Raw genomic sequence first — 26,712 nt, 5'->3', positions numbered from 1 at the left:
ATATGGTAGCACCATTCAGAGACCCTTCCTTGTGCCGTCTACATGGTTAACAATGGGGCAGGAAGTGCAATGTCAACAATGAATTTCTACGCACAGTAGGAGCAAAAGTCAGATGCCGTCCAGTGTTTTAACATGTTTCCAGGAATCTTTTCTCTGTGTAGCAGTTTTTCTAGTTGTTCTAACAGATCAAGCTTTTTTCTGCTGTTTTCTTTGCAGTTAAACTTGTGCACGTAATGTAGTTCATGTCTGTTCAGGAATACACAGTTAGCTGCTGTGGACTGATAAGTGGTTGAGCCTGAAAGCATCAGTGTACAATCTGAAGTGTGAATAGAAAGTTCTTCCTGTTTTACCTATGTATAATGCAGAACAACTGTTGCACTGTAATTTTTATATTCCATAACGTTTTGTTAAGGGAGTCTTCATGATTACCGTGTGAGACCACCTGAAGGCTCACTTCAGGCTTGGGCCATTCACGCATTTTTTCTCTGTGGCAAAAAGGACTGTCACTACAGGAAATTGTCTCTCAAATTGTAGTACATCATGGTAATGTCATTCAAACATCAAACCGGTATCGTGAGACACAAAACACTGAAGATTTGCCTTCTAGTGATCGTTCACAGTCATCAAAACTAGTTGGGATTATATTCCCTACAAATTAATAGCTTGTAGGTATCACAAAGAGAATGTAATAGAACTGTGCGCTACCTTTCTGGAGGCAACTGAGGTCTGTGTTGAGCCAGACAGCACACAATCATTTCCGCATGAGCAAATAGCCTTGAGGCATCCATTACAAATAACAATACATACCCTCAGCATCACAGTGCAAGAAAATATCTGAAATGTAACAGGGATCAATGACAATGTGTTCTCTTCACTAACGAATGCACAATTTGACTGATGTCTTGTGGTCGCTATAGAAGACTTTGGGGTCAGCCGGTGACCAATGCACATCTGAAGTGTGCACCCTACACATTAAGGAGGGAACTGGACAGGTATCACAAATATTGGATGTCTTTCATCAATATCTGAAGTAACATAGGGGATTTGGTGCACTACAAGATATTATTACTCAATACTGAACTGTTAACTTAACTATCAGTTTGTGTGATAAAATCAAACAAAATGATAAATATTTGATACAGAAATATATTTACAGCAGGAAAAAGTTCCACTCTGACTCAGTTACAAAACATCATCAACCATCTTTTCACATTTACACATTCAAAACTATTGCTGTTCACTATATGGACCGAAATATTTGGCTCCTGATCAGCATTTAAAACAGTATAGCATATCCAGTTCCTCAGATCCTGAACTCATTCTGAAAAAGAAGAAGATTGAAGCTGTAGTTAATGTAACATACTTCTGCACAAATTATTCACATTGGTGCTCTATGGTAAGGATATTCTAGGATAGAAACACCCAATAGTAAATGAAAAATGAAGGCACACAACCATTCAGTTGCACAACGAGTGATAGCTAGCAAAAAGGCACATCTGAAAGGTCAGGAAATCACACTAGCTCTGAATCTTCCTAATATCAGTAGATCAACAGAAAACTAGTACAGTTCCCGACCTTTTAACTGCACTAGTATTCAGTATAGGTAACTGTTTGCCTACTGCTATTTTTATAATTTATATTTGTTTTAACTTACCGGACAAAATCTTTCAGCATGTCAGATGAAGACATTGGATGGTTCTTCAAAACCAAAATGCATGACTGGAAAATAAATTGGACAGATGAATAAATGTTTCAGAAATGCTAATGTATAGTATTTAAAGAAAGAAATATTTTACTTTGCTGTACCCTCCAAATAATTGTGGAAAGATATTTAGGTCCATCTACCAGCACAAGCAGTATTTTACATGCTCCATACCAATCATGCCTAAGGAGACATTTTCGCAATTCATGTACCAAGTACGTATGTGCAAATTTTTGATGACCTGTAAATGAAACAAAGCCTTTCTACGATTAGTACTTGACCCATCAGTAAACGGATGAAATACTTTCATTAAACTATAGATACACATTATGCACATTATTTATTGAAGTGGAAATGAGGGTAACATTATATTTCTTTGATTGCTTCTCAAAGGGAGGAATATAAGTTCCAACAACAATTATCTGTGTGTAGCGAAAAAGGGTTGAACCTAAAGTTACAAATTTCTCCTTGCACAATGGAAAACTAATAATCCATTTTTATAGATTCATGACCCAAATGTAAGAACATCTGTTCTCCCACTCTTGTATTATGTTTTATGTTTTTTCATAAAGTAGTATAACTTAATTTCTTATAGTCAATCGTGCCAGTAAACTCTTTCGATATGTTCAATTGAAAAAAATATGGGGATAAAAAGAAGATTAGAGGTTAACATCCTGCTGATAAGTTCATCAGATACAAAGCACGTGCTTGGATTACAGAGGAATGAGGAAATAAATTGGCTGTGCCCTTTTCACGGGAACCATCCTGGCATTTGTCTTAAGCGGTTCAGAGAAATCATGGAAAACCTAAATCTGGATTGCTAGATGGGAATTTGAACCACTGTAATCCTGAAGACAAGTCCAATATGCTAACCCCTGTGATTACATTCAATTGAATTGGGCACAGTAATTATCAGCTGCCACCTGTTTACACAAAAGCGAATAAAGACAACAGATAATGTTGATTAATCTTTCTCATGTACATGGTCAGCCTCACTGGTGATTTAGGGCATCTAAAGCAGGTAATTAATCTGCATGGTGACAAATCATACAATAATATTAACTTTATGACCCCCCAAAATTCCTTTCTGTTCCAGAGGAAGAGAGAATGAGTTAACTTATACAACATCTGAAAAGTTTATTTCAACAAAAGAAAGGATGGATGAGGTCATTAGGGATGGGACACAAGCTCAGACTGGGAAAGAATGAGGAAAGAAATCGGCCATGTCATCTTTGTAGCAACAATAAATAACTTAGGTAAACTGCATAAAACCTAATTTTGAATAGCCAGATGGATTTAAATCACCATTGTCCCAACAGTTTTTACCCTCTACAGCTCTAGTACGATTAAAGTTACCCCTAATATATTAAAATGTATCCTACTGCACTGTCCCTCCTTTTTGTCACTGTTTTCTGCTTGTTCCTTCCTTCATCTATTCAGCAGAGCACTATTGCATTCCTTGTATCGTCAGCCCATTACATTCACCTACAGCACCTGGTATCAAACACTTCGATTCTCCTTGTATCTCATTTTCCACTGTACTATGCCAAATGTACATTCTCAGAAATTTCTTTCTCATGTTAAGGGATATGTCTGATACTAACAGATTTCTTTTGGCCAAGAATGAATGCCCTCTTTGCCTGTGATAGTCTATTTTTTGTGTCCTCCTTGCTTCGTCTGTCGTGGTTTTATTTTACTTCCAACATAGCAGAATTCCTTAAGTTAATCTACTTAATAGTCTCAAATTTTGATGTCAAGTTCATCACTAATTTAATTTCTGCTACTCCTCATTATTTCGGTCTTTCTTCAGTTTACTCTAATCCGTATTCCATTCAACAGGTCCTGTAATCCTTCCTCACTTCCACTGAAAACAGCAATGATATTGGCAAGCTTTATCACCAACATTCTTTCATCTTGAATTTTAATCCCACTCTTGAACCTTTCTTTTACTCCCGACTTTGCTTCTTCAGCACACAGACTGAACAATAAGGGTGGAAGACTGCACCCCTGCCATACACCCTTTATAATCCAAGCACAATGTTCTTGGTCTTCCATTCTTATTTTTCCCTTTTGGTGCTTGTACATATGGTATAGTACCCTGGCTTTACCTCTAGCTTACTCCTACTTTCCTCAAACAATGGAAACACCAGATAGGAATATAAAAAAATGTAGGAAAAGACATATTGCTACTTATTGTAAAAACAACACGAGAATTAGCAGACAGATACAATTAAGAGACATGAACAGCAGTAGAAGAAGTCACTTAAGAATAAAATAAACAGGAAGCGGAAAATAACATTCATTTGAAATTTCTAAAAGTCTGCAACTTGATGTGTATTCTTTATGGTAAGTAGCCATCTGTCTTTTCCTACATTGTTCCTGTTTTTCTCAGAATCTGCACCATTTAACATTGTCGAACACTTTTTTTAAGTCAACAGATCCTACGAAGCTCTCTTGATTTTTCTTATGGCTCACTACCATTATAAATTGGAATGTCAGAACTGCCTCTCTGGTGCCTTTATCTTTCTACAAGCCAAACTGAACATCTTGTAATGGATCCTCAATTTTCTTTCCCATTCTTCTGTGTATTATTCTTGTTACAGAACTGCCATGACCTGTTAAGATGCCCATGCAATACTTATCCCTCTTATTTGCTCTTGTTACCATCAGGATTGTGGCAATGGTAATTTTCTGAAAGACTGATCAGTCTGACTGATTCTAAAAACCAACTTGAGTACACATTTTGTTGGGATTTTCCCCAATGGTTTTAGAAATTTCAATCAAATGTTACCTATGGCTTCCTGTTTATTTCATTCTTAAGTGACTTCTACTGCTGTTCACGTCTTTCCCAGAACATTTTTGTATTTCCTTTGATCAGCTGACATATTTCTTCTCTTATCCATGATTTCTTCACACCTTGTACCTATGTCTGCTTTTACAAGTTCAGGGATTTCCCTCTTTACAGATGTCCATTCCTCTTCAACTGAACTGCTTATTGCAATGTCTACAGCTGCTGAGAACTTCAAATGCAGCTAATCATTCCTCATTACTTTAGTATCCCACTTCTTTCCCAGTAAGTCTTCCAGATGAGTCTCTAGAACTGCAGTCTACTCTTCAACATTAATAAATTGTGATCTCAGTCTATATCTGCTCCTGGGTACACCTTACAATCCAGTATCTGATTTTGCAACCTTTCTCAGACCATGATGTAATCCAGCTAGAATCTTCCTATGTTCAGGCCTTTTCTAAGTATATTTTTAACTCTTGTGATTTTTGAACAATGTATTCACTATTACTAGCTAAAATTTATTGCAGAACTCAAGCCTTTTTCCTCTTGCATTCCTACTACTGGACCCATATTCTCACGTAACTCTGTCTTCCACTCCTTCCCCTACTTTCATGTTCCAATCACCCAAGATTATTACATTTTTCATCTTGCTTTACAAACAGAATTACCCATTCCATATCTTTATATATTTCCTCTCTCTCTTCATCTTCAACTTCAACATGTGACATCGGCATGTATAACTGAATTATTACTGTGGATAAAATGCCAGCATCAGCTGCAGTTTATGTTTTATTTTAAAAACCAAGAGTTAGTCTACGTTCTCTCAGGACCTCTGATGTATAGTAACTGGGTACCAGCCTCCGGAGGCGAAAACTGGTTATGATTTTTAAAATAAAAATTAAAGTGCTATTGGTGCTGGAATTTTATTGAAAATTGATACTATAGTTGCAGAACCTGCATCAACATGCTCAGAATGCTAGACAAGAAATGAATTAGTATTTTTTGGCATCCGCCTGCCATCAATTCTGAAGAGAACAGTACTATCACTGAACTGTTCACAGAAACTCACTCTTTGCCTTATATCCTTGCACATCCTTGCACACAATGAACCTTACTACCATGATCCCGTTTTTCTGCTGTAGAGATTACCCTATATTTGTCTGACCAGAGATCCTCATATTCTTTGAATTTCATTTCACTGACCCTCTCTAAATCTGTGCATTTCCCTTTTCAGACTTGGACTCGGGACATTTCGGGTATAAGTCAAAGACGCTACCCTTCGACCACAGGTGTGGGGATGCTGAATGCATAACAAGAAGGGCAGAAGCAATGATCACAGGTTTATTTGACTGACGTGAGACCATCACAGAAATCTGAAGTGGGGGACACAAGAGGATAGAATTGACTAACCACCAAAAACCTACTTGCAAAGTATCAAGAACCAATGATAAATGAGGAATCTAGGATTATACTGATTAGAGTAATTACTACATTATTTAATTGCTCATTTTTCCCCACGTGCTGTTCGAGAGTGGAACGGTAGAGAGACAGCTTGAAGGTGGTTCACTGAACTCTCTGCCAGGCACTTTATTGTGAACAGCAGAATAATCACGTAGATGTAGATGTACACACACACACACACACACACACACACACACACACACACACAAGCATTTAAGCAGTAATGTTTCCCGCACATTGTGTGCAAATGCAACAATAAGAAAGCGCAGTATGTGTTAACCTCTGTCATGAATTTCATAATTGTTTTCAGAGCTTGGACGTAAATGGAGACTGTTGTGTATTGGGGATAAATAGTACTGCAAACACAACTTGTCACTACTGTGTATCTTATAGTCTGGCTATAAGTTTGTAATGATAATCACTAATTAACAATCACTAATTAATTGGATGCAGCTCACTTTATGGAGCAATGATATCAAATCTTATTGTTCTTATTATTTTTATTAGTATCTTTTCTTCTTTAAGTAGGCTACTATTTATAATAAGAAATTAAAATAACAAGATTTGTGTGAACATCATGTTTTTTTATACTAATAAACAGAAGTCAACCGATACAACAGAATTTAATACTTTTACTGCGTTACTAGATAAAAATCATGTCCAATGAACAAGGTGGCACAGAATTTGGCCTCGCATTTCCGAGGGTGGAGGTTCAAATCCTGATCCAGAATTGCTGCTGCTGTGCTCTTCAGTCCTGAGACTGGTTTGATGCAGCTCTCCATGCTACTCTATCCTGTGCAAGCTTCTTCATCTCCCAGTACCTACTGCAACCTACATCCTTCTGAATCTGCTTAGTGTATTCATCTCTTGGTCTCCCTCTACGATTTTTACCCTCCACGCTGCCCTCCAATGCTAAATTTGTGATCCCTTGATGCCTCAAAACATGTCCTATGAACCGATCCCTTCTTCTAGTCAAGTTGTGCCACAAACTTCTCTTCTCCCCAATCCTATTCAATACCTCCTCATTAGTTACGTGATCTACCCACCTTACCTTCAGCATTCTTCTGTAGCACCACATTTCGAAAGCTTCTATTCTCTTCTTGTCCATACTAGTTATTGTCCATGTTTCACTTCCATACATGGCTACACTCCATACAAATACTTTCAGAAACGACTTCCTGACACTTAAATCTATACTAGATGTTAACAAATTTCTCTTCTTCAGAAACGATTTCCTTGCCATTGCCAGTCTACATTTTATATCCTCTCTACTTCGACCATCATCAGTTATTTTGCTCCCCAAATAGCAAAACTCCTTTACTACTTTAAGTGTCTCATTTCCTAATCTAATTCCCTCAGCATCACCCGATTTAATTTGACTACATTCCATTATCCTCGTTTTGCTTTTGTTGATGTTCATCTTATATCCTCCTTTCAAGACACTGTCCATTCCGTTCAACTGCTCTTCCAAGTCCTTTGCTGTCTCTGACAGAATTACAATGTCATCGGCGAACCTCAAAGTTTTTACTTCTTCTCCATGAATTTTAATACCTACACCGAATTTTTCTTTTGTTTCCTTTACTGCTTGCTCAATATACAGATTGAATAACATCGGGGAGAGGCTACAACCCTGTCTCACTCCTTTCCCAACCACTGCTTCCCTTTCATGCCCCTCGACTCTTATAACTGCCATCTGGTTTCTGTACAAATTGTAAATAGCCTTTCGCTGCCTGTATTTTACTCCTGCCACCTTTAGAATGTGGAAGAGAGTATTCCAGTCAACATTGTCCAAAGCTTTCTCTAAGTCTACAAATGCTAGAAACGTAGGTTTGCCTTTTCTTAATCTTTCTTCTAAGATAAGTCGTAAGGTTAGTATTGCCTCACGTGTTCCAACATTTCTACGGAATCCAAACTGATCTTCCCCGAGGTCCGCTTCTACCAGTTTTTCCATTCGTCTGTAAAGAATTCGTGTTAGTATTTTGCAGCTGTGACTTATTAAACTGATAGTTCGGTAATTTTCACATCTGACAACACCTGCTTTCTTTGGGATTGGAATTATTATATTCTTCTTGAAGTCTGAGGGTATTTCACCTGTCTCATACATCTTGCTCACCAGATGGTAGAGTTTTGTCAGGACTGGCTCTCCCAAGGCCGTCAGTAGTTCTAATGGAATGTTGTCTACTCCTGGGGCCTTGTTTCGACTCAGGTCTTTCAGTGCTCTGTCAAACTCTTCACACAATTTATGTTTCACTAAATAACTTGAAACAAATGCTCTGATAGTTCCTCTAATATCCTGTGACTCCAGTGATACCAAAACTAACTCGGAGAGTGTCAGCATGTGTAGTCAGTGTCAGTACGTATAGCAAATCATCCTAGCAGTGGCTGCCGTGAGTACTGATGCCACTGAAAGCATATCACATGTGGTTGTCAGTTGGTCTGCTGCAGGAAATAAATACCTCGTCCAGCAGTCGGATCAGAAATTTTTTCTCACACTGAAACCTCTGTTACACTGATAACTTCTTACTTCGCTTTTTTAGACCTAGACTCTGATTGGAACTAATTGACTATGACACTGTTTTGATGGTTTTGGCTTTGTTTATTGGCACGAATTTGATTTCACATTGCTTGCAGTCTTAACATTCGTCCTGTACTGCATGTTCGGCCATCAACGTATGAGTCTGTCTTTCTTTCCAAAAAGATGTGTGGTCTGCAATAGTAACTGTGTAGTAGTGGCAGGCTCGACACAAAAGTGGTAATGAGAAACTCAAATCCTTGTGTGTTATTAGTATATTATGGATGCCTGGGAAGATGCACGATTAAAATGGAGGGGAAAATGGACCTGGGAAGTACAAGAGATAAATGATTAAAAGAAGTGGAAGAACGCACTTGGAAGTGAGAAGAAAACTGAGCGTGAATAACGACTGAGAGATGGGAGTAAGAAGAGCAGAGAAATAGAAGCACTTGTGTTCAAAGCAGACACTGCCAGTGGCGGAAAGCTGTACAAGATGAAGATGATGATGACGACAAAATCTATTATGATGAATGCTTCACATTTCAGGCACACAACAAATTATTGCATAGACGTCCAAAACACTAAAGGCAACTCACGTAAATTACAGTCAAATCAAACAGAAGCAACTACATTTGCTTTACGGTATCAAAAAATTCTACATTTTCTTATATGAAACAAAATTCCACATGGTCATGAACCACAAGCGTCTAACCTCATTTACAGAATCCCAAGCAAACCTACCAGCTAATACAGTGAAAAAATTATATTCATGGGTGCTGTTTTAGAGAAAATTACCATTATGAAGTCCACTATCAGCCCACTGCTCAACACAGCAACACAGAGGCTCTGTTGCATCTATCAATAGGTACTGACCACAAATTCAATAACCAAGAAATGTTTTGTTTCCAGCTTGAGGAAAACATTAGACACACAAGAAAAATTCCTACCGATGCCCCAGGGTGCGGCTACACTCACAGCTCATTGTGCAGAGGTAGAAAAGCATGGGTCAGCCTAGTATGGCCAATACGAGGACAGCAGAGGATGGGACATTCCCACCGGGAGTGGCAGAGGTAAGAATGCCACATGATGGGAGTCTCCTTGATGGCATGAAGTTTATTAGACAAGGGGGTAGCCTCCCAAGAGTCAACCCATGACAGCAAAAACAGATGCATAGCCATAAATCTGCTGCCAGAGGGGTCAGTGAGAACGGAGGGTAGGTAGTCGATCCCCCCACTCCCTCCCAGCCAGATGATCAGCAAGTTCATTGCTTGAGATACTTATGTGGCAAGGAACCCAAACGAAATCAACCAAACAAGCGGCATCACCAAGATCAGCAAGAAGGTTGTGGATGGCAGACACCAAGGGTGGCAGGAAAAACACCATGTCTGAAGGCAACTCATTGAGTCTGTCCATAACAAGTCGGGTGAGGCAGGATTATTTAATAAAACTGAGGGTCCAAAAGATGGCCATCAATTCTGCAGTAAACACCCTACATGTGGCAGGCAAGGGATGGTGTTCCGTGCCAAAAGAAGTTTTGAAGGCATATCCCACATGATCAGTGGGTTTAGAGCCATCAGTGTACAAAACAATGGCATCCTGAAACTCTTGTAACAGTCTTCAGAACAAACAACAGAATGCAATGGAGCAATGGAGGCTGAGGATCTAACCAAGGACGGTGTGGTTCAGAAAGAACATGGGGAAGACAACAAGAAGGGGAGACGGAAGCCATGGCAGAGAGAAGTGAGGCAAAGCCCAACCAGTAAACCCACCTGAGGGAGGGCAGGGAGAGGGCAATGGCCCAAAGCCATGAAAAGAATGTAATAAGACGGGTGAGCAGGGGAAGAGCGCATAATGATGGCACAGGAAACCAGGAGCTGGGCCTGACGAATCAAAAATGGAGGGATCCGTTTGTCAACCTGAAGACTATTGAAAGGGTTAGTGTGAAAGGCACCGGTGGCTAAATGGATACAACGATGGTGAACCAGGTCCAAGAGGAGCATCGTGGAAAGGGCAGCTGATCCATAAACTTGACAGCCATAGTCCAGATGTGACAGAACTAGTGCCTGGTAAAGGCAGAGAAGGTTCGAATGATCCACACCCCAGAGATGTGGGCAAGGAAGTGAAGGACATTAACATCTTCAACTTTTGTAGTCCTGTCTTCCTCAGTTGCGTGTAATATTACGGTATATTGATAATTTTTACTTATGGACCGTCTGACAGCAACTGAATAAAACACAATTTTAGTGCCGTACGCGTTTCGCCTTTATTTTCTGCAAGGCATCATCAGTGGCCTGGAATATGTACATATGATAGCTACTTTATTTAAATTTATGTCACTGTGCCTATAGGTTATAAACAGTTCTGGTGGTTGCTATTTCCTATTAAGTAGTAATGTTTTGAACTGTACTTACAGGTTGCGTGGACAATTTCTTACATATTATGCTCCTGTTACATTTTTGGTGTTGTTCTTCTTCTTATGAACGCCAATTTGCGGTTTTTTCCACATTCCACAGCACTATGCATTGAACGCTTGTTTTAATGCAATGTTTTGGTTTCTGTTGCCGACTGTCAAATGTTTTTGCCAAAGATCGAAACTTATGAGTGTAATTATTGAAGTATCTGCCAGAAACTTGCAGCACTAAGACACATGTTACATAGATTAAACAGAATCCCACTCAGCAAGAGAAACTATGAACAAGAAATGAGTACAATCATACAAATAGCTAGGAACAACGGGTATGACACACATGTGGTACACTGGCTCAATCAAGAAATAAAAACACAAATAAAAAACAAACACAACATTTCAAGAATACAAAAGAACTCGCAAGCTGAAAACTTACAAACACACTCAACAAACACACACAATGACAACACCACACAGAAAAGAACCAGATAGTACACCATGACCTACACACATAAACTAACACACAGAGTTGCAAACATCCTAAAGAGACAGGGCTTCAAAATAGCATATAAGCCTGGGCAAACCCTTCAATCACATCTAAGCCAGCCAGCTACCAAGGGGGACAAATTCCAACAATCAGGAATATATAAACTTGAATGTCAAAGTTGTGATGCAGTATACATAGGCATGACATGCAGGAATTTTGAAACAAGATACAAAGAACATATCAGATGTTGGAAGTATGAGACAAACCATTCCACATTTGCAGACCATTTAAAACATTACAACCATCATCCTACAAACATGGAACAAGAAATGAAAATAAGCAACCATGACAAACATCTTATACAAACACAAGAAAACTTCCACATCCAGAAAGCCATAGCAGAAAACAAACAAGTGATAAATGAACAAACACACATCAGCACAGGCTCCCTACTACACTTAATAAAGGAAATGATAACATAAAACAAAAAAACTCTTCCCCACACCATCTGGACACACACACACACACACACACACACACACACACATACGCACACACAAATGCATACACGAACAGACCACAGATACTTCAATAATTACACTCATAAGTTTCGATCTTTGGCAGAAACATTTGACAGTCGGCAACAGAAAACCAAAACATTGCATTAAAACAAGCATTCAGTGCATAGTGCTGTGGGATGTGGAAAAAACCGCAAATTGGTGTTCATAAGAAGAAGAACAACACCAAAATGTAACAGGAACATAATATGTAAGAAACTGTCCATGCAACCTGTAAGTACAGTTCAAAACATTACTACTTAATAGGAAATAGTAACCACCAGAACTGTTTATAACCTATAGGCACAGTGACATAAATGTAAATAAAATAGCTATCATATGTACATATTCCAGGCCACTGATGATGCCTTGCAGAAAATAAAGACGAAACGCGTACGGCACTAAAATTGTGTTTTATTCAGTTGCTGTCAGACAGTCCATAAGTAAAAATTATCAATATACCGTAATATTACACGCAACTGAGGAAAACAGGACTACAAAAGTTGAATATGTCAACACAGCTATGTCAAGCATTCCCTGTCAACGTGTACAACAGGTTCAAGAAAATACATCTGAGACTCCATAAGACGATACAGCACATAAAATTCAACAAAACATGCAAAAAGAACGATTTAATTCCAAATTACATTAATGTAAAGGTTAAAAACAGTTCTACAGTGGCACAAAAGTCGAAATCATTTGCAGAACGATATTGGTTACTACATGAAATTAAGATGCTCTATTCGAAAAAACAGCACCTAAACATGATGCTCTATGAGACTCATCTAGAATTGGCAAAAAACGTAGGAAACGCCACAGTTTTCATGGCACTAATAGAAAAAACTGAACACAACACATACACAGCAATGAAACATTTACAAAACAAACATAAACAGAAGATAATGAAACTAACAGTAAAAAAGACACAAAAATACATTTACATTTTAAATGTGAAACCACATGGAGACCAACACACATTCCATCCACGCTTAGTTAACCTAACAGAGACAGAACTACACGAAAATGAAAAAATGCTCTTGGAAAAAGGTTTGAAACACTGCACCAATAGCAAAGTGAACAATCAATACATAGAAAATCTCATAGTAGAAACTGAACACATCCTTACACGTGAAGAACAACAAAATAATTGTGAAATAAACATAGGACTGACAAGAGAACTAGTACAAGAAGAAATAAAAGGCATAATAAAACAAACACAGCAGACACACAATAAGAACAACCAAACAGAAGCAGCCACTACGAAAAGGTTAAAACAAAAGTTAACAAACAGTAGCGTATTAATAACAAGAGCAGACAAGGGAAATGTAACAGTACTCATGGATAAAGAGCAATACATCACAAAAACCAAGGAATACATAAACACCAATGCCATACAAAAACTGAAGTCAGATCCCACTACACGATTCCAGGCAAATGTGAAACGAACACTGAAAAACATTGAACACACACTCACAGACAAACAGGAATACTACTTAACACAGAAAAACCCACAAGCACCAACACTCCGCAGTCAACCAGAAGTACATAAAGACGGAATGCCAATGAGAGCTGTTATCAACTTCAAGAAAGCCCCAACATACCGCATAGCCAAACACCTCCAAAAGTTAGTTACAAAACACTATAAAGTAGAAAACAACAGAACAGTGATAAACACAGGAAACCTAATAGAAAACATACAGAACATACAGGTACCACACACAGCATCACTGATTTCATTCGATATAGAAAATATGCATACCTCCATCCCTATCACAGAAACAATAGAAATCATAGAACAAAATCTCTCATCCCACAGCAACCTCACCACAGACGCAATAAAAGAAATAACAGATATGCTCAGACTGACAACTGAACAAAACTACTTTCAGTTTGAGAAAGAATATTATCTACAAACTGATGGACTGCCCATGGGATCCCCAATATCAGGAACACTAGCAAACATTTTCATCAGTCACCTAGAATATCAGATATTTGAAAAGATAACCACAAATGAAAGATTCAAAATCATATATTGATACAGATATGTGGGTGACATTATTTGTCTGTTAGATGAGCCAAGTGAAAAAATAGATGAACTCCATTCAGAAATAAACAAAGCTCATCAGAACATAAAATTCACACTTGAAAAAGAAAATCAAATAAATTTTCTTGACATTACAATTAAAAAAGAAAATGGCAAACATACATTTAACATCTTTAGAAAACCAACAGCCACAGACACAATAATACATTCCACATCCAACCACCCCCACAGCCAGAAACTTGCAGCACTAAGACACATGTTACATAGATTAAACAGAAACCCACTCAGCAAGAGAAACTATGAACAAGAAATGAGTACAATCATACAAATAGCTAGGAACAACGGGTATGACACACATGTGGTACACAGGCTCAATCAAAAAATAAAAACACAAATAAAAAACAAACACAACATTTCAAGAATACAAAAGAACCCACAAGCTGAAAACTTACAAACACACTCAACAAACACACACAATGACAACACCACACAGAAAAGAACCAGATGGTACACCATGACCTACACACATAAACTAACACACAGAGTTGCAAACATCCTAAAGAGACAGGGCTTCAAAATAGCATATAAGCCTGGGCAAACCCTTCAATCACACCTAAGCCAGCCAGCTACCAAGAGGGACAAATTCCAACAATCAGGAATATATAAACTTGAATGTCAAAGTTGTGATGCAGTATACATAGGCATGACATGCAGGAATTTTGAAACAAGATACAAAGAACATATCAGATGTTGGAAGTATGAAACAAACCATTCCACATTTGCAGACCATTTAAAACATTACAACCATCATCCTACAAACATGGAACAAGAAATGAAAATAAGCAACCATGACAAACATCTTATACAAACACAAGAAAACTTCCACATCCAGAAAGCCATAGCAGAAAACAAACATGTGATAAATGAACAAACACACATCAGCACAGGCTCCCTACTACACTTAATAAAGGAAATGATAACATAAAACAAAAAAACTCTTCCCCACACCATCTGGACACGGACACACGGACACACACACACACACACACACACACACACACACACACAAATGCATACACGAACAGACCACAGATACTTCAATAATTACACTCATAAGTTTCGATCTTTGGCAGAAACGTTTGACAGTCGGCAACAGAAACCAAAACATTGCATTAAAACAAGCGTTCAGTGCATAGTGATGTGGAATGTGGAAAAAACCGCAAATTGGCGTTCATAAGAAGAAGAACAACACCAAAAATGTAACAGGAGCGTAATATGCAAGAAATTGTCCACGCAACCTGTAAGTACAGTTCAAAACATTACTACTTAATAGGAAATAGCAACCACCAGAACTGTTTATAACCTATAGGCACAGTGACATAAATGTAAATAAAATAGCTATCATATGTACATATTCCAGGCCACTGATGATGCCTTGCAGAAAATAAAGGCAAAATGCGTATGGCACTAAAATTGTGTTTTATTCAGTTGCTGCCAGACGGTTCATAAGTAAAAATTAACAATATACCGAAGGACATTGAATTTATGAAAATTGTCAACCTTCACACGATGGCTATGGGGTAACCAAGTAGCTTGTTGTCAAACAGAAGACCCAAGAAATGGAACTGGGGGACCATGGTATGCCAGGCATTGGGTATTGAGTTAGAGCTTCGGATCAGGAAGGGCTGTAGTGCGATGACAGAAATGCACTACCCTTGACTTAAGGGGAGAGAATTGAAAACTGTGCTAGAGTGTCCACATGGAAGCCCACTGGATGACACTGTGGAGCTGTTGTTCTCCAGAGGCCACTGAGTAGGAGCTAGTCCAAATACAGAAATTATCCACATACAGAACAGTGGTTACCAACGGTCTGGCGGAGGCTACGATCAAGAAAGAAAGGACACTTAATACTGAGCCCTGTGGAATGCCATTCTCCTGGGTCATGGAGAGCTCCGAAGACCCCACTCATGAAGTGCAAGGAGGATGTGATGGCACCAAGCAGTGTTGTAGGCCTCACAAAGATTGCAGAAAATTGCAACAAGATGGCCCCACTGAGAAAAGGCCCGTCTAAATGCGATTTCCAATTGAAGCAAAAGATCAATCGGAGACCATGCATCTTGAAAGCCCCACTGGCATGAAAATAAAATGTTCTGAGATTCAATGACCCAACTGAGCTGACGAACCACCATCCATTCAAATAACTTACATGGAACACTGGTCAGGCTGATAGGTCTGTACTATAAAGGAACGACAGATCCTTGCTCGGCTTAAGGACACCTGGAGGAGATAATGGCGTTGTGGAGGACTGAGGTGTTGAAGAAATTGGTTGTGGATGGCATTAGGGTCAGGAGCTGAATCATGAGAAGAAGAGAATGCCAGAAGCAGCTTCCATCCAGTAAACAGTTCATTACAGGATTCTGCCTGACATGGTGTAAAACATAAATGGGAAGCTTCTGCCTGCTTTTTCCAGAGGAGGAATGCAGCCAGATAGAAGGCTAATGCCAATGCCGTCGCAAAACGGGTCGCGAGGTGTTTCGCAGTAAATGATGGATCTGTACAAAGCCCATCTGGAAGGGCAGTGCCTGGAATGGGTTACTGCTGCTGACAACCCTGGAGGGTGTGGAGTGTAGCCCACATCCATGATGAAAGGACACATGACTCTAGAGAGGAGACTAAGTTTTCCCAACATACCTGTTTGATATGTTTGATTAAGTAATGGGCTTTGGCATAAACACTTTTAAATACAATAAGACCGGTGGAAGACAGGTGCTGTTTTAGATGTTCAAAGGCATGATGACAATCACAGATAGCAGTGGCAATAACCACTACAGCAGGGCAGACAGTGAATGGGGCCCGTCAAGCGGGGAATGGCAGTGACGGCAGTGCAGATAATCTTATCAGACAGATCACAGAAGACTTCATCAATGCACCCTGACAAAAAAGGTGGAAACACAACCTGTATACAGAGGCCAATCAGCATGATGGAAAGCCAAGAGGGATAACCAGGTCATTGGGAAGGGAACAGGAGAAAGGAAGGAGAAAGGAAGAAGGGGAGGGGAAGAGAGTGATAGATGAATGGCAAAGGAAGCGCCATATGCAGCGCTTAAACGCATAGGGGAACCATCATTAAGAAGGCACTGGTCTTGGTCCACAAGAAATTGGACAATGAGGAGCCACCGGCTAGATGAAAAAGCACTGCCCCACAAAAGTTGAGATAGATAGATATCCAGCGATCACAGGCCCTGCAGACCACGCGCTGCTTCCACAAACTGCCTCCATTCCTTCCTGTTTTGTGGCCAGTTTCTCCAGGTGTTTTCAATTCCCAGGGCTGCTAGGTCCCTCGCCAGGTCATCCATCCAGCACTGCCTTGGTCATCCAATGGGGCATTTAGTGTTTGGTGAGTGATCATTAGTAAAATGAGATTCCTGGAGAACAACAGAAGCTGCCAAGTAAATGGCAATAGGGGACTGCACAGCTGGAAGGTGATGGCAGCAGCCATTACAGTTCCACTGAATGATCACACAGCAGGTATCCAAATGGGTGACGAACAGATCGGAGTCAATCATGTTGCTGAGTCACCATCCATCACCAATGATGATGGGATGATATCCATAAATAAGATGTCAGACACAAATTGCAAGGGAAATGTTGGCACCTCCGGGGGCACCAGAGTGTAGTTGGGGGTGGGGAGGGGGTGGCCTTATCTTGGGTCTTATGTTTCTTTTTCTCTTTCGGAGGTTGAGGAGGGCAGGGCACAGAAGGAGAGCAGGCTTCCACAAGATCAGGAATGGAGAGAGAGAGCGGATGACACACTGTGCACCCCATATCCGATTTGTGGTTGTAGGCCTCCAGCCTGAGAGACGCCAGAGGGGATGGGGTCCTGGGAAGAAGCCCCACCACTGGCTGATACCGAAGAATGGGGGTACTCTTTTGGCCGGGGAAGGGGAGCAGCACCCAGAGGGGAGGGCGTGGGAATTGTAGAGGAGGGGGAGGGGAGAGGGTGAGGGGACTGGGTAAGGAAGAAGTAGGAGAGGAAAAGGATGTAGCAGAGGCAAAAGCAGAAGAGATCAACACTGGGTGGAGTCTGTCATCTTTTTGACAAGCCTCAGTGTAAGGTAGACGATTGAGGGAGTTATGCTCTGGTATCTTCTTTTCTTTCTCGTAAACTGGGCAATCTGGTGATGGTTGAGAGTGGCAGTCATGACTAGTTATACACTCAGGTGGCAGAACACAGGGGCTTCCCTCATGGAGCGGGTGTCCACAGTCACACACAGGGGCCTGCCATACAGCAGGATGATACATGCCCAAAATGCAAGCACCAAAAGCACATCACGGATAGCTAGATGTACAACTTCATGTCACATCAGTAACACCATGACCTTGACATTCTCTGGGAGGGTATCTCACTCGATAGGCAGAATAAAGACGCCGGTATTGGTGCGGTTGTCTTTATGATCCTTCTGCATACGTCAAACAAAATGACCACTCCATGCACAAAGCCACCCTGATACCACCCAGCGACAGTAACGGCCATCTGCACAGTGGCTGTTGCTGGGAGTTCTGATGCTCTAGGATGACAAGCAACCCCTCCTTGGCATACATGGGAAGGCAACAGCTCAGGTATCAGAACTGTGATCCCTGTATTGTCAGGGGGGCTCAGCCATATGGGTGCATAACAGCCCCACCACAAGGGCTGGCTACATGTGCTGGTGACATAGCTGGGTGGAGGTGCGGGGGAGGGGGGGGGGGCTATGGCAGGGAAGGAAGAGGAGAAGGAAGGAGGAGAGATGAATCCACACCATAGACACTAGGGAAGGAGTTCTTCCCCAAATGGCTCACACTAAAGACAGAAAATTTAGAAGTGGAGGTCAAAACCCAAGGGGGGACCAAAATGTCAAAAAGGATGAAAGAGAACAGGCAAGAGGAACAAAACCGCAAGGAATATGGAGAACCAGGTGGATAGCCAGGTCGACATACAGAAGAACACTGAGAGAGGAGAAGGAGGGGGCAGCAGGGGAAGAGCAAGGATGGGGAGGGAGGGGCGTGGTGAACGGTGAAGGAAATGCAGTGTGGGAAGGAAGAATGGGCTGCAATAGCTCAGGCCCCCATGTCTTTCATGCACGAACTCACAAAAGAAATGTGAACCCACTGTGGAGGGAATTTTTCTGTAAAACGTAACCCAAAAACTTAATTCTTAGTAGTGAATGTGACTATTCACAATAAATGTCATATTAATACTTTCCAATCCAGGACCTTTCTTACACTTTCAGGTTGTGGACCCTACTCATACATCAGTAACATTTGAAAAAGATGTTGCTGATAAAAGTTAACAAAAGTTAATGAATTTTTTTTCTTTCGTTGTAGTGGGCACAAAGTACCTCCTCCCTCCCCCCGGCAGTACATGTTATGGAAAACACGCTAGTATTGCTAGGGTTAAAGGCTCTTCTTGCACACAAATTATATTTTATACTTTATGTGGCGTACAGAGTCTTTCAATATTACTGTTCTCTGACTACCTTCATAGTCGAATGATCAGTGTCGCTACCATTGGTGTGAAAGGATCCTGGTTCTGTTCCCTGTACAACCTCTGATTTTTCTGAGGTTGGGTGGTCTGGAACATGGTCCACTTTGCCTCTTGATGTCAAATGAGGAGTTGCTTGAATAAAGCAGCAGTGGCATCACCAGGTTTTACCTAGCAGCAATAGTAGCTAGAGAGATTGGAAACATGCAATCACTTGTCCCATGACCATAGAATGGTCCTCCTACTGTCTTGTATGCAGCAGTCGCCCAATGGAAAAGCCTAAGGCGTAATCTGTGAGTGGTGCTTAAGTATACTGTTGTTCTCTGGACTTCGGACACATGAATGATGTACAGATGTACTTCGCAGTTTGGCAATTAAGAGATGTAATTAAATATTGTATGTTGTGTTGAATAATCAGTATTTTCACATAGCATTTGGTGACCTCTTATGGAATCATACACAACACCATTGCATGGGAGAAAATTGAATCGCAGACTGAAATGATAAATGTATCTTATGTAAGCCAATCCAAAGTATCACACAGAATTACTCATGACAATCATGTCACATAATGATCACAAACTGTGACAAATGCTCAAACTCCTGACCAAATAATCAAGATATATCATTCCGCAAACATCACAATGATCATCAGGGCAAAGAACCCTCTGGAAGTGCTTCAAACTCAAGCACCTGAAATTTCGAGAAAAACAAACAGTGCTCCATACCTGCAACCCACTGGTGATGCTCCTCCAGAAGAAACAAGAGCTTGTCTGTCAGGAACAACATCTGCTAATACCACAGAAAATTTTGAGCAGCTGTCTGGCAGTGCCTACCTTCCCCTGACAAGGAAAATGCTGCCAGAAATCAATAGCGATGGCAGCTGATTTCAGACTGGACAGCTATCAACTGTTCATAAGAGAGCACTTTACCAAGCTACAATTCTTCTCTGATACAAGTACTGATGTTTCACCTTACTCCTCATCTTCCACAGCAAAACAATGACGGCAGTCACTTCCACACTGTGAATGAACCTTCTGTCAACACCTATGGCCATGTCACCTTGCATCGTAACTTCAATCTTTCACATGAATTTGAATGGAAATTCATTGTTGTGATGCTATACCCAGTTGTTGAAGCAGATTTCTATCGTTTAATGGCCTTCTTTCAGATCTACACCACCACAGTCTGACTGACTCTACAACACAGTTGTCTAGCGAAATACAGCAACACCACACCAACCACACTAGCATCAAAGTGAATGCTGCCGATTCACCAAATGATGACCCACTCACCCATTTCCTGAAGTTCCCCTTCCATCACCTAATCCAGCACTGGTAAAACACTATGTGATAAATCACAATGACTCCACAACAGAACTAACAGGTCATGTGTGGCTTCATTGTATACCTTCAGACAAATTCAAGATCACAAAGTAAGAGTTCTCTTTTGTGTTAGCATGGAGGGCCTTTTCACCTTCAGATCGCAGCTGGGTCTCAACACACTATACTGTTCACAGAGTAAGATCAACAGGTGGCATCCTTGTAGTGACTTTTGCCAGCATTACACCACAACAATACCTGACAGCTACCACATGCCACATATCTAAAACTGTTCTGCATTTTTGTGGCAAAACAGGTTTCTCCATGTCTGACTTCAACAGTGCTTTCTATCGTATATCAATTGCACCATAAGGCATATACAAAATTGCTATTGCTCTTTGCACAACAACTGGACCCCAAAATTTCTGAAAATGCCATTTAGACTATGCAATGCCTCTCCTGATCTTCAAGACAACATGGTTTGGTGATTAATCTGTCAAAAGGGGCAATGGAAGTAAAATTTTTAAGGTACCTTGTCAATGCACAACGGATTTTGCAACTTCAAGACTGAGTGGAAACTATTTCTAAATTTCTGCACCTCACAAGAATATGTGAATTCCATTGTTGCTTGCGCTTAATGGTTTTTTATCAACCTTTTGTGAATAATCATGCATTGTTGCAAGCACTTCGCAACAAATTCTTGAAAGATATGTCTAAACCTAGAACACATGACACAGATGACCAATGAAAAGAAAGCATCCTATAAAAATTGAATAAATATCTGAAGATATGCTTTAGGTTTGAATTTCTCTTTGCTGCACATATAGATTCGCAATCTCCACCTGCTTGTATGTGAGCGTGAACATATGTAATTTCATACATATACGATACCTCTCTCTCACAGCACTGGTGATTGCTTAGTATGTAAACATCACAAACTCTAAAATACAGAACAGGATCTACTGAAAAAAGTGTGTCAAAATTGATAGTACAATTACAACGACATGTACAACATAACTGACAATCTCTACCTTTACAGATGTGATGTACTTTCCCAGAATCTTACCAACAAATCTAAGTAATCTGTACACCTTCTCTACTATTGATTTAACGATTTTACCCTATTTGACATGGCTTCATATTATTACCCCTAAATAAGGCCTGCTTTGTATCAGGCCTTAGTGAATTGTTTGCTTTGAGGAGTCTTAACTGTTTAATGAGGAGTCTTACTTCAGCGTCTTTAGTAAAAAATTATAACCTCACAAGCAGAAAAGTTCACATACGTCCATGAGTCCTAAGTGGACTATACCTCAGTCTAACTGTTTTGGCACCACGCTTGGAGCTAGACATTTCACCCTTATCACAGATTATAAGCCACTCGGAAAAGGCATAATCGCACCAGAGGTGGCAACTGGACTTCACTTCACAGTTTACTACAGGTATCTGACATACCGATGCTGGTGGTGAGCAGAATGGACCAGACAATGCCTCATCTTGCACTGATGCTGCTCTGTAGGATCTATGACTGTACAGCACTTGGCAGTGCTCAAGAAGGAGCCAATGAACTGAAGATGTCCCTTGAAGCACTGTCAGACTTACAGCTCTGACATATTCAAATATTGCACTCAACTTTAATGGCAAACTGCAATGTATCAATGTCACAAGCCCTACCATTTGTTACTACAGATTTCATCCAACAAGCAACTTATAGCAGTCATACGGATACCAGTTATACCATTTCTCTTGTTAGCCTGTGGACCATCCAATGAATGTGGCAAGAGCAACAATGGTAGCCACAATCTGGTTTTGTGAGTGGATTGTCTACTTTGGCATATCCCTACATGTCACAACTGATCAGTGCAAACAGTTCGAGTTGCACCTCTTTGAAGTACTTTCAACATTACTCAATACGAACCAAATGAAATGGGGCCTCTCTCCAAGTCACAATCACACTAGTTGATGATGGTCATCTGATGCAATGCAAAATTGTGATTCATTGCTGAACACAATGCAACCCATTGAACAGCAGTTCATTTTTCCTGGTCATGGCCCCACTCCAAAGACAGCCACTGGTGTTGTGGTGTTAATGGAAGCCTACAAATGGGGTAGTAATTCCTTAGTCCAGCTGCTGCTAGTCTCCAACCAATGGCACAGGATGACACAGAATGTTGTACAAGTCGATTACTTGTTCTTGGATGGCAGGCGCAGATGGGAAGGGGTTACGATGTGCTTGGTGCACAATACAGTAAGCCTCCCTAGTGGTGGTCAGACGTAGTCATCCAGAACCTTGACAACAAGTATGCCTGCCAGCACATTTCCATGCAATCCAACATCGGGCCATGAGGTATGGAGGCCATTCTACATCTCACACAGAATTATATCTCTAATTATTTACATACCTGCCGATTGTGTGTGTGTGTGTGTGTGTGTGTGTGTGTGTGTGTGTGTGTGGGCGAGCGCGTGTGGGCGCGCGCGTTCTTCTAGCTAAACACTGTTATCTTCATATCAGTTGCAATAACCATCTTTCTACTGAATTATTTATAATGGAAAGGGTAAACATTACTATTGACTTCATAGATGGTTGCATTTAGTGGTCAGCTGCTTTTCTATTTTACAAAGGAAATTCCATCACCATATCCCAGTTGAGTTATTCATTGATGTAATGTTTTGTCTATTGTATCTGCTACTTGTGTATAGCCTTGGGTATTGTTTTCTCTCTCTTAACTGATTGACTTAATTGAGCTGCTATTATTATTATTACATTATTTACTTTTATGACTTAATTGGACCACTTCATCTTCTTTGATAAGTGCATGTTTTGTTCCTTCCAAATTGCTCAATATATTTTCAATTGTTTTGATATTTTACATCTGTCCTAATCTGTAAATACCCTTTTCACTGTGTGTCATTTGTCTACTTGAGATTTTCTGTTTTGTTTTGTAGATAATATGGTTTCTACTTCTTATTTACACCAGATCATCTTAGCATACTGAATGCCAGCCCCCCCCCCTCCCCCCGCTCACTCCCAACCTCCCTCCCTCCCCTTTCCCCCAACCCCAAAATGGCTATGCATTCTAAAAAACTACCCTCTCTCTCCCCAACAGCTTTGATATTCCCAATGAACCTCCCTCCCTCCCCTTTCCCCCAACCCCAAAATGGCTATGCATCCTAAAAAACTACCCTATCTCTCCCCAATAGCTTAGATATTCCCAATGATTATGTCTGTCTCCTAAGCATAAACAGAAAAAAAAGTTTAGCCTCTTTACATGTGCAAAAGGTTTTTTGATTTGATTCCTAGCTGGTTGTAAGATTTCTTTGGTACTCTTATGTTCCTTTCACTTCCGGCAATGCTATACATGTTTATGTGAAAAAATGCCGTACTTCAGTGGTGTCAGAAGCCATAATAAACTGCTGACACCTAACCCCCTCCTCCAACTACTGGTTGAGTGAATCTATCACTATGCTGGAGAAGAACATAACACAAACCAGGAAATGTGAAACATAGCAAAGCATCCTATGAACACTTATTTATTTCTAATGTTTCCAAATAACACACTACTTAAATGCAATATGAATAATTCAGAAATAATGAAAATTACCTTACCAGATTTCGACCCAGGAAGACTAGAGAGCATGAACCAGCGCTTGCAGGACTCATATTTTGATTTCTCAGGTGGATTTTTAATTAGATCTTTTCCTTTATTGATTGCAGCCAACTGTAAATAATTAAACAACTATGAAATCATTTTTGCAGATTATCAAGATAATGTAGTTGGAATGGATGATGTGCACTCTTCAAAAGCATACTTGGTTGGAATTATACATATAGAAACAACGCCTGAGCGAATGTTATAATATCAACTACTACTTGTTTAAGCTGTATGTAAAAATAGATTGGTATGATTTTTCCAAGCATGCCCAGGCACAGATGTCTACCCATCAGCAACCATTCAGTAATATTCTACATCCACATCCATTGCAAACCACTGAAGAACATTGCAAAGGATAGGTCCCAAAGCACCATTCATTAGGGTTCTTTGCATTTCAGTTATACATTCAGTGCAGGAAGAGCGACTGCTTGAATTCCTCTGTGTGCGCCAATAATTAGTCTAATCTTATTTTTGCAGTACCTACAGGAACTATACATAAGGGGAAAGACTATGTTCTTAGGTTCCACACTTAGGCTACATGCAGGTTTTGGAACTTTGTATGTTGCAGTCCTCTCCAGTGAGTTAAATCCACAAGTATAAGAGTGTATCTGCTGAAACGCTATTACGGTAAACACTATCTAAATATGGTGTGGTATACAATGAAGTGGGTAGCTGTCAGACTACAACCAAAGATCGAGAGTTAATTACATGATGAATACAAAAACTTTTTGCCACTTTCACTACTTTTACCACAGGCAATATTCTGGTTATGTGAAAACATTGTTGTGCAGTTGATTCAAATCTACACTTAGCCATAAGTCAGTTTATAGGTCAGTGGAAGCCAAGGATATATCACCTCCAATAAGACCTAGTAAAGCAATTTGGTGTACACGAGCCATTTTGCTTCAGGTAAATTAAAACCAAGAATACAAGGGAACAAATATTGCATTATAAAGACATGTCATATCATGTTTCTAATTTTATGATGTGGTTACATATGTGAAGGTGATTAATGAAAAATGGAACATGGGGAAAACGTCATGCAGATTAAAACTGTGTGCCAGACTCAGACTTATAACACCACCTGGTGTGCTCTATTAAATGATGATGTTGCCTATCTCTATTCCAAGGAGCTAATGACATATTTTGTATTGCTGGTAATGTGAGGAACCACACAATGAGGGTTCAATTAAGAACACTTGTTAGTGAATATCACATTGCATGGCTTGCAACCAGAATATTACTCATTTACAACACTTCAGTTACACTCAGCTTTACCAGTTTACCACATGCCACCACACAGCATTAACCATTTTACAATGAAACCTGAAGACTGTCAGAATGTGCATGGATAATTGTACCAGAAACGATAAACTCTACTGCACATCCACCCAATACCTGCTCATACATGCAGCTAGTAGTGAACTCAACTGCCAGACTGCACCACCACGCAACAACTACTACTACTTCAGGATACATTGTCGGTGAGCAGAAGCCAGACTCAGTTGTGTAACATAATGCACAGTCTGCAAAGAAGCAAATCAATAAGTTTATGACTGAGTGTCACAAAGAATAACCAACAGGCCAATGTGGGATAATATACAACCCTCACAGACTTAAACCTAGCTCCTCAATTTTCATGGGCAATGCTCTTACCAATTAACTTGTCTAGGTATACCTCAAACTTTGCATCATAATTCCGTACTTTCTTAACTTCATTAGTGCTCTGCATACAATATAACAAAAAAAGGATCAAGATTCTATAGTTTGTATCCAACATCAGAGTAAACTACAGTTGATGAACAGACAAAAATAATTAATGACAAGAACCTGCTTTTAGTTCACTAAACTATTCAGAAATTTTTACTAGACTATATCAAAAACAAACTAATGAAAAAAACAAAACTGGCACTGATGCTGAGTGACAGACTCATGATATAAAATGGTATCCTTTCAACTAACTGGCAGATCACACTGATACTTTGTTTGGGTCACCCAATGATGGAAGTTGTGCAATAGACTCTGAAAATAATTTTCCCACTCTTTCTGGCATTAATCCATTTTGGAAAATCCACAGGTGTTAACTGTTCAATCCTCAGGGGTCTGGTAGTTATTCTTATAACTAGAAGCCCTTCTTGATTCAATGCTTCCAGTTTAAGCTAGGGAAGGAGACAAAGTGTTATGCATTTCAACTGTTCATTAGTTTTAAATAGACTTTTACTTAAATAACCGTGGGAAACACCTAAAATCAGATTCAGTTT

General features: G+C 40.0%; 1 protein-coding gene across 2 annotated transcripts in view; it reads right to left on the bottom strand.

The window, feature by feature from the left end:
• Nucleotides 1-1,126: 1,126 nt before the first annotated feature.
• LOC126194832 (uncharacterized) overlaps nucleotides 1,127-26,712 on the bottom strand; it is a 40,462-nt gene continuing 14,876 nt past the window's right edge. The window contains exons 2-5 of one of the 2 annotated variants that reach the window (XM_049933168.1): nucleotides 24,406-24,517; nucleotides 1,797-1,943; nucleotides 1,655-1,719; nucleotides 1,127-1,321 (exon numbers count right to left, since the gene is read on the bottom strand). In XM_049933168.1, coding sequence (XP_049789125.1) covers nucleotides 1,676-1,719; nucleotides 1,797-1,943; nucleotides 24,406-24,517 — 303 coding nt within the window. In that variant the 3' untranslated portion in view covers nucleotides 1,127-1,321; nucleotides 1,655-1,675. The remainder of the gene's footprint in view (nucleotides 1,322-1,654; nucleotides 1,720-1,796; nucleotides 1,944-24,405; nucleotides 24,518-26,712) is intronic. The other variant, XM_049933167.1, reaches the window with a different exon arrangement.

This window comes from Schistocerca nitens, chromosome 7 (assembly GCF_023898315.1).
Source record: "Schistocerca nitens isolate TAMUIC-IGC-003100 chromosome 7, iqSchNite1.1, whole genome shotgun sequence".
NCBI lineage: Eukaryota > Metazoa > Arthropoda > Insecta > Orthoptera > Acrididae > Schistocerca > Schistocerca nitens.
Note: the sequence above shows the minus strand (reverse complement) of the source record. Positions and strands in the feature narration are given on the sequence as shown.